Raw genomic sequence first — 9513 nt, 5'->3', positions numbered from 1 at the left:
ACACTTTTAATCCCAGCACTCAGAAAGTAGAGTCAGGTGGATCTCTGTACATTCAAGGCCAGTTAGGGATTGTCTCAAAAAGGGGGGTTGGGGGGACGACTGAGAGGGGCTCCTTGAAGACCAGGCTCTCAGTCATGCAGGCACCACCACTTGATCTACTCAGGAGCGTAAACACACCTTAAAGTAACAACCAGCCAGTACATTTGAAAACAGGTGAGACTGAACTGATGAGGAAGAGGAAAAGAGTAACACATAGTCAAAATTTATTCCAAGGCCTAAAAACATTCAGACTAATCAAAATGGTACTATAATTTCTTATGATACATCAATACAGAAGTTCAGAGAATTAACTAACCTCTAAACCACACACTGTATAGTTCCAAAGCAACGACTGTTCAACAAAATGGGAGATGACATTAGCAATGAACTTTCACACACTTCATGAAACATAACAGCGAGCTAGTATTACTAAAAAAACACAACTGTACTCTTGTACTTTCCATGTTTGTTTTTCACTTTGCTTCATAAATGCACTGATAATTAAGGCTTCTTTTAAGTATAGAATTTCCGATATCAAAAATTCTATTTTCAAGGCTAGGGATGTAGCTCAGTGGTAGAGCACTTGCCTGGTATTCCTAAGGCTGAGTGAGTTCCATCTCTCACCACAACCCACATGCATGCATCATGTGTGTGGTGATTGCCTTCATACTTTATGTGTACCCCCCCCCCATCAGCAAATCTGTTGCCATATAGCAAACAGTGATTCAATGTGCTGATGGGCACAAAGTGATCTGTAATCCAACTTTAAATAACTCCAGCCACCACAAGTAAGTAAGGGAAACTGGGAGATAAGAAGATATTTAACTAAACCTTCTCCATTTCTGAAACTACAAGGACTCTAGGTGAGCATTAAATTATACTTAAGTAGCTGTTCATACAGAGCTACATAGACATAATTTACTTTGAAAACATAGGACCACACTTCGCAAAAAATACTTCTACATCATCATTTAATTTATTAGTTACCCTAAGGAGAAGACAAATATTTTGTGTTCTTTTAGAAAACTGTTACAACCAAGCTTGGTGGTGCATTCCTTTAATCCCAGTGCAAAGAGAGGTGGATCTCTAGGACTCGTCTGAAGCCAGCCAGAGCTACATAATGGAAGCCTGTCTCAAAAGGAGAGAAAATATATATATAGTTGTGTTCATTTCAATCCCAAGGAAGCCTATAAATGAAGTTGAGTTTTCTCCTAAAAATGCAATGTGTATATGCACCTGACCACCAGTCACACGGTAATGAATGGAATGGTGTACACACACATGCAATCTCTGAAGCACAGGGCTGTAGGATATTCCAAATGCGAATAATATCAATCACTTATAGGGGGAAAAATGAACCAAAGTAAAAGGAAAAAAAAAAAAAACCCTTAAAGAGCAAGGACATCTACTCTTTAAAAAGGCATTTTAAAAACAGAAAAGCAAGACACTGTGTGACTTAAAAAGAAAAGGGGCTGGAGTCTAATTCAGGGTTGTTCCTGCCAATAAGGTCCTGTGCAGTCTTCAGCATGTGCAGAAAAGCGAACGCCCTGGGACAACCAGGCCACTTCAAGCTGAAGTAGCTCTACACAGACACTGGGACACTAAAATGAAGTGACTCGAGGCTCACAAGTCTGTAGGTCTGTAAAAATATATTAATACACAAATAATAAAAATACACTGTAGACTGTCCTCCCCAGGTAAGTCCTGTGCTGCATTTCTTGGGACAAGCAGCCCATTCAGCAGCGCCAGCACACATGGTTTGAGAACCACGAGAACCGCAGCCAGCCTTCACTCCCCAGTGACACTCAGACTTTATTTCCACTACAAGACACTAGCTTTCTAGTGCTACATTGGAATCAACATACTACATTTAAAGTCTTGATTTCTGAATGAATCTTTTAGTACAACATAACATGATGGAGCTAACCGCTGAAGAACACTTGGTAGCTACACACAAAGGTTCAATTGAAAATATGACGACGGTGAGACTGTATCACAAGCTAGAGACACCACAGTACATGGACAGATAAGGTTCTTTTCATCAGTGGCCATTCAGAATTTTGCCTTTAGAAACTTTGAAGAAATTGTCATCTTTGAGTTTCAAATGTTCTGGTAAATCCAGTTGGTTTTTAGCTTCTTCAATGTCACCTTGAATCGCTGAAATGAGTGACTCTGGAGACAGAAGAAAACCTGCTGGTAAGACTGTTACTACTCGCTCAGCCTTCCCCCAAACACAGGCTAGCCACCCTTCCCCACAGCCCTGGCAAGTGACAGGGCTCAACCAACAGCAGTGCCGTCTTTCTCCAGGGAGTCAGTGCAACACAAAGTGTTCTCTTGGAAAGAAACTTCATATCACAGGGCTTTAGATTCTCTCTATACCAACAGGTACTTGATGACATTGGAAGAAAATCTCCTCATTACTGGTTTTGTTTTTTTTAATTTATTGGTTTTTTTTAAATGTGTATTGGTGTTTTGCCTGCATGTATATCTGTGTGAGGGCGTCAAATCTTGGAGTTACTACAGACAGTTGGGAGCTGCCATGTGGGTGTTGGTCCTCTGGAAGTATTCTTAACCCCTGACCCATCTCTCCACCCCCATAATTACTCTTTCTTACACTTCCAGCACCTCCTGCCCGGCCAGTCTTGCAGGCTCAGATGCCAGGTGCCATCATTGGCTAGCTAACTGCTATGACTCGGGTGTGCCCTGGAATTCATGTACTGAACAGTCCCCAAGGCTGAAAGTATTTGGAAGTGGAAACACTGGAAAGTGACTGGGCCTCGGGGGCTGAATGGACTTATGAGTACCCAGGCAGTGGCTGTGATAGAAGGGCAGCTCTTCTTAGCCCTCTCCTGTCCCACTCTGCAATGCCCACCACTGAGGCAGTAAGAAGGCCCTCACCAGGTACTGCCCACATGCCTGGACCACTCCTGACTCCAGCTTCCAGAACTGTGCACCAAATAAACAGCTGGTACTCAGTCAGACCAACAGAAAACAGACCAAGGCAAACTACCTAATCTCTGTGTATCAATTTCCTTATCAGTGAGATAGACATAGCAATACATCATATGGCTACTGTGGGTGACAAAGGGATTAACTTACATATGATACTTATAATAGTGCATAACATACATTAAATGCTCAAATATATGTCCTGTCATCATGACCACATAGTAGCAGCCATAATAGTAGTGAAGATGATTATAAATTCTTACCTAAAGAATCAAAGTTTTTTTCTGGTCTGAGGTAGCCAACAATGGCCACATTGAGAATTTCTCCATAGAAGTCCTCCTTGAAGGTATGTATGATGTGGGTTTCCTACAAACAAAAAGTGTGGAAAAGATTACCATGGTGTGTGGGGTGGGAGTGGCGCTGTATAGAGATGGTTCAACAACCAGTTAAAAGAAGGAGCTCCTCTTCCAGAGGATCCAGGGTTGACTCCTAGGATCCAGAGGACGGCTCATAACTGTATGTAACTCAATTTCTAGGAGATCCAACTTCCTCTTCTGGCCTCCTGTGACACCAGGCATGTACACAGTGCACTTATATACATGCAGGCAAAACATTTACATGCATAAAATAAAATAAATGAACTTAGGGTTGGGGATTTATCTCAGTGGTCAGCTCAAAATAAATAAATAAATAGATAAAACCCTGTCTCAAAAAAAAAAACCCAAAAAAACCAATAAGTAAATAAATTTTCATTGTTTTTTCAAGACATAGTTTCTCTATGTTACAGCTCTGGCTGGCCTCGAACTTACTCTGTAGTCCAGGCTGTGGTGGTATTGTGTTCCCCAAAATATTGTGCACGCTAATAATCTTATCTGGGGTCAGAGAACAGGACGGCCACAATATTAAACATAGAGGATACACAGTGGTAGCACACACCTTTAATCCTAGCATTCCAGAGGCAGAAATCCCTCTGGATCTCTGTGAGTTCAAGGCCACATTGGAAACAGCCAGGCATGGTAACTCATGCCTTTAATCCCAAGAAGTGAGCCTTTAATCCCAGGGAATGGTGGCAGAAAGATTAAGATATATAAGGCGTGAGGACCAGGAACTAGCAGCATTTGGCTGGTTAAGCTTTTAGGCTTTTGAGCAGCAGTTCAGCTGAGATCCATTCTGGATGAGGACTCAGAGGCTTCCAGTCTGAGGAAACAGGATCAGCTGAGGAACTGGCAAGGTGAGGTAGCTGTGGCTTGTTCTGTTTCTCTGATCTTCCAGCATTCACCCCAATACCTGGCTCCAGGCTTGATTTTATTAATAAGACCATTTAAGATTCATACTACACCAGGCTGGCCTCAAACTCACAGACCTGCCTCTGGGATTAAAGGCATGCTCCACCTTCACCCAGAGAAAACCCAGTTTTAAAGATAAAAAACCTGCAGCTCACCCTCTTTTTCTCCAGGCATGGTCCTCTTTTCCCTTCCCCTGTTGGGAATCAAACCCGCAAACTTTCATCACTGGCTAAGCACTCCACTACCATGCTGCTCTCTCTTTCCAGGCAGTCTTGGCTGCAGCCCAGGGTAGCTGTGAGCTCCTCTGGGTTCTGCCTCCTGGGGACTGAGATTGCAAGCCTGTGCCTCCAGGCTGCTCAGAGCCTGAGATAACAGAGGAACCTACCTCAGCTACTGCACTGTTCTTCCTCATCTTTGCAATTTAGAGAAGTACTTGGTACACATTCTCTTTTATATCCACATTTGAAAAAGACTCTTAAATAAACTAAGAGCAACAAAAAAAAACTAATGAGTTATTCTAACAGTTGATATGGTAACACCAAAAGCATTGGAGAAAACCTTGGAAACAGAGCTGGAGAAACAAGTGGTGCAGGCCTGCCTGTAATTCCAGCTTCCTGGGGAGGCTGTGACATGAGGATCTTGCCTGCCTGGGCTACAGAGCAAATGCAAGGCCAACATGAGCAACTTAGCAAAGCCATCCCAAATAAAACAAAAGGGGGGAAGGGGACGTGGGATACAGCTCAGTGGTGAGGACTTGTTAGACACGAACTTGTTAGACATGGCAGGGTCTCAGGCTCAGTAGGGGAAGAGAGTAGTAGATAGGCCAATGCTATGGAAATTCAGACATCATGGTAAGGGCTCAAGGACAGGCAACGGTTCCTGTTAATTCCAGCACTCTGGCGCTGAGGCCACATTACTGAGTCAGAACACACTAAGCTACAGAGAGCCTTTCTCAGAACAGGTGGGGCAAATGTTGTAATGGCTTAGAGGGTAAAGGTGGTTGGCACCAATCTAGAAGACCTGAGTTTGATCCCCAATTAGATTATTAAAAACACTATCTAGAAAAGAAAATGATGACCTGGGCTATACTAAAATTAATAGGACAACACTTTTTTTTTTTTATTTTTTTTTTAGGGCAAAAGACTTCCATGGATGGCTGTTACCGGCAAATAACAATATTAAAAATAAACAGCCTGTCCTGATCTGCATGAGCTTCTGGAGAGTGGGTAACTGAGTTTTTCCTATCAGAATTCTAGGCAGTCCAGAAATGACTTGATAATGCTTTATGGAAATGCCAACAGCCTCTCCTCCCTGTTCCTTCCACTCCTCACAAAAGAAAAGCATGTGTGTGTTCTCTTATCAATTCTTATCTCCCCAACAATTTTCACCCCACTAAATAATCAGCACAGCCCAATTTTTCACCCCACTAATCAGCACAGCCCAAACCCATAGGGAGCTCAAGGTCATTACTGTCTACAAAGGAGTTCTCAACCTGTAGGTCAAAACTCCCTTGGCAACCCTATTTCCAAAATTATTTACATTACAATTCATAAGAGTAGAGAAATGACAGCTACAAAGTAGCAACGACAACAGTTTTATGGTTGGGGGTCACAACAGCATAGCAAAAGGTTGCAGTATTGCAAGATTGAGAACCGCTGATCTATTACATCAGCACTTGGCTCCGTGATTCTCTGTGACACACTTCTCTCTTATTACTCCCCCAAGTTAAAAATTCAGCGTGCTGGCACAGGCCTAGCACCCTGACACTCAGAAGTCAGAGACAGAGGATGGCTTGTGAGTTCAAGGTCAGCCAGGGTTACACAGCAAAACAGCCTCAAAATAAAATTCTCCTACTAACTGTTTTTCCATTTGATCTACAAACGATTAACCTAAATCCAACGAGTATGTAAGCTATGGGGAAAAGAAAGAAAAGGACTATACCCTCAAGGTGAGTTTAGAGAGAGGGGCTAGGAGGGTAGCTAAGCAGAACATTGGCCCAGTATGTTATGGCCCTGGATATGATTCCCAGCGACGTTGAGAGTTTTTGATAGAGAGAGAGAACAGGAATGACATTGAAACACTCAGTAAGCAATTGTCTAAAGGCTATCAAGTAAGTAAACTCTGAGTAAAATACTGTGGCAAAGACCAATTTTATAAATTGCTTTTTAAAGAACCTCACTTTTAAGCCTGTTTTATGGCCCATACCTGTAATCTTAAAACTTAGAAGGCCGAGGCATGAGTATTTTGGGGTCCTGGGCTATCTGGTGAGTTCCAGACCAATCTGGGCTACATAGGAAGACCCTGTCATTAACAAAACAGCTGGGCGTGATTGCACATGCCTTAATCCCAGCACTGGAGAGGCAGAGGCTGTTGGATGAATCTCTGAGTTCCAGGCCAGGTAGGGTTACACTGCAGAGACCCTGTCTCAAAAACAAGTATACTTCATTTTTATTTCTGGTAAATATAAATTCATGAACAATTACAAAAACACTGCTTCAGTGCCTGGTAGCCCACATCTGTCATCCAGCACTGGGAAGGCTAAAGCAGGAAGACTAGTTTTCCTGTTTCAAAAAGAAAATGGCCTTTTAATGAAACAGGTAATACTGAGGGAAACGGAAATGCCCACTTATAGAACATACTGAAAACAAAGAGCATTACAATGGAAATTCTTTCTTACCAGAAATTACTCTTTTTTGGGGTAGGGTCTCACAATACAATCCAGGCTATATCTGTTATCCTCCTGCATCAGTGTCTAAGTTTTAGGATTATAGGAATGTCCAATAGTGTGGCTGCAGCAGTTACTTTAAATTTTTAATGGAGGCATGGGGTCACACACAGCTCAGCAGTTAAGAGCATGTAAGGACCTGAGTTTGGTTCCCAGCACCAGTGTTGGCCAGCTGCATGGATCCACTTCCTTTTCTGGCCTCCATGGGAACCTGAGCACACGTGCATATCCACACAGACACAGGATTAAAAGTAAAATGCTTGGGGTGCAGTAGGAGTGAAGTGGAAGTATAAGACAGCACACAGCCCAGGCTAGTCTTTCGGGTTTGTTGCTGTTTTGAGACAGGGTCTCTAGCAGTCTTTGCTCCCCTGGAATTCACTATATAGACCAGTCCACCTTGAACTCAGAGATCCACCTCTCTCCACCTCCCAAGTGCTGGGATTAAAGGTGTGTGACACCACACCCAGTCACCCAGGCATTCTTGAACTTATGACCGCTCAGTCTCAGCCAGAGGGGTAAAGTATCACCACGTCTGATATTTTACTCTAAACCCTTTCAAGTATGCTGGGGAGTTCTGTGTGCACTTAACAGAGCAAAATGTGACTTTTTTTTTTTTTTTCCAGAGCTAAGGATCAAACCCAGGGCCTTGCGCTTGCTAGGCAAGGGCTCTACCACTGAGCTAAATCCCCAACCCATAAAACGTGACTCTTACCATGGACTTTTTCACATTCTTGTAGTACGGGTTCCATCCTATGCTCACCACCATTTTGTGGACATCTCCACTCCCGACACTGGCCCAACCATAATAAATGCCAGTGGACACATCAGCTGGAAGATTGTCTACTACTTGTTCAGGAAAATTGGCTAAACAGAAGTAAATAGATACTCAGTTACAATTTTCGTATTAAATATTGACTGAAATCACATTAAAAGGTTAGTCTGAATCTTTACACTCTGACTTCCAGGATCTTTTCTAAGACTCCCAATCCAACCCTCCATATTCTGGCTTGGATTTTTTTCTCTTTAGACGCATAGGTTAGGAATAAGACACAAAGCAAGTGTATGACTACCTCAAAAACAAAACAAAACAAAAACACCACGAGCCAGGCGTGGTGCACGCCTTTAATCCCAGCACTCAGGAGGCAGAGCCAGGCGGATCTCTGTGAATTCAAAGCCAGCCTGGCCTACAGAGTGAGATCCAGGACAGGCACCTAAACTACACAAAGAAACCCTGTCTTGAAAAACCAAAAAACACCAAACAAACCTACATGAAAATGTCCAAGTGGAAAGAAAGAGGTAAAATAAACGGGGAGGTTCATCAGAGATTACCCATATCTCTAGTCCCACTCAGGAGGCTATGAGAACTCTCCTGAGCTCATGAAGTAGGCGGCAGCCTGGGAAACCCAGGTCTGTTAGAATTAAAACAAACAGAAAGCCCCCCCCCACCCCCCGCGCCGCGCTCTTACCTAGTAACGCTAAGCAGGCTGAGTCACTTGAAAAGATTCTTATCTTCAAAATACACAAACCCAAACCTCAAATTCAAAGATTGACTCAATGGGTCAAGAAGCCGCCCAGGTATCATCATTTAAGGATGGGCAGTCATCTCTTGACTACTAAAACTGACGTAGTCAGACCAAATAAACGTTGGCTCTCGTAGAACTACCCGTGTTGTCACTGATCACTACACAGTAACATCTGAAAAGAATAGAACTTTCAACGGCTTGAGAGTTCGGCCAGTCCAGCCTGCAGTACCTTCCCGGACCGGGCTCTGAACGCTCCGCGTTAGTGGCAGGAGTGGCCACCCGAACCCCTGCCCCACCGCCCGGAGCTCCACGGCCCCGCGACGCGCTCACCTGTGGGGATGCCCAGCTGCTTGGAGCCGCGGCCGAAGCCGCGCACCACCTGACCGCGGCAGAAGAACGGCAGGCTCCTCATGACGCCGACCTCGGAGGATGCGGGCTGCTGCTCGCTCCGCGTCTGCGGCGGAGCGGCCGTGAGTGCGGCACCCGGACCCGGGCCAGCCGGGGATCCCGCAGGAGCTGGGCTGGCGGAGCGGGACACCCACCGCTTACCGTTGCCTGCCGGCAGAGCAGCCTCCAGCCGCCAGAACTCGGCGAACGCTCAGCCGGAACTACGACAACCGCAGTGAACGCACAAGTCTGCGGCCCAGGCGACGAACCTGCCCGGCTTCCGTAGCGCCTCCGCAGTAGCCCCGCCTCCGCCGTTGCGGCCCCGCCCAGAACCCTCGCCCCGCCCCGCCCCGCCCCGCTTCGTTGTGGCCACGACCCCTCTCGTCCCTGGTCCAGCCCCTGTGGTTAAGGCCCCGCCCAGCGCTTTCGTCACTCCCAACCTGGTCGTGGCCCCGCCCCAGCCGCTACCCTTCACCACATCGCCCGGGTCCAGATCCTGAAGTTGAGGCCCCGCCCACGCTGTTGTGGCCCCGCCCTTGCCCGTGGCCCAGCCTCTAATTACCTCCTTTTTTGCTTTTTTAGGCTGAGCTATGCTGAGATAAGC

General features: G+C 45.2%; 1 protein-coding gene across 1 annotated transcript; it reads right to left on the bottom strand.

The window, feature by feature from the left end:
- Positions 1-228: 228 nt before the first annotated feature.
- Positions 229-9206, bottom strand: Rfk (riboflavin kinase). Its single transcript, XM_036176302.1, has 4 exons — positions 8853-9206; positions 7712-7863; positions 3252-3354; positions 229-2211 (listed from the first exon to the last, which is right to left on the bottom strand). Exons 1-4 carry the CDS (start codon positions 8932-8934, stop codon positions 2081-2083), a joined length of 468 nt encoding a protein of 155 aa, XP_036032195.1. The 5' UTR covers positions 8935-9206; the 3' UTR covers positions 229-2080.
- Positions 9207-9513: the final 307 nt, after the last annotated feature.

This window comes from Onychomys torridus, chromosome 1 (genome assembly GCF_903995425.1).
Source record: "Onychomys torridus chromosome 1, mOncTor1.1, whole genome shotgun sequence".
Lineage (NCBI taxonomy): Eukaryota > Metazoa > Chordata > Mammalia > Rodentia > Cricetidae > Onychomys > Onychomys torridus.
Note: the sequence above shows the minus strand (reverse complement) of the source record. Positions and strands in the feature narration are given on the sequence as shown.

Coding starts and splice junctions, on each gene's coding strand:
- Rfk (XM_036176302.1), bottom strand. CDS start 8,934: ATGAGGAGCCTGCCGTTCTTCTGCCGCGGTCAGGTGGTGCGCGGCTTC. Junction 7,864..8,852: donor GCAGCTGGGCATCCCCACAG/GTGAGCGCGTCG, acceptor ACTTCTGTTTAG/CCAATTTTCCTGAACAAGTA. Junction 3,355..7,711: donor AGAATGTGAAAAAGTCCATG/GTAAGAGTCACG, acceptor TTTTGTTTGTAG/GAAACCCACATCATACATAC.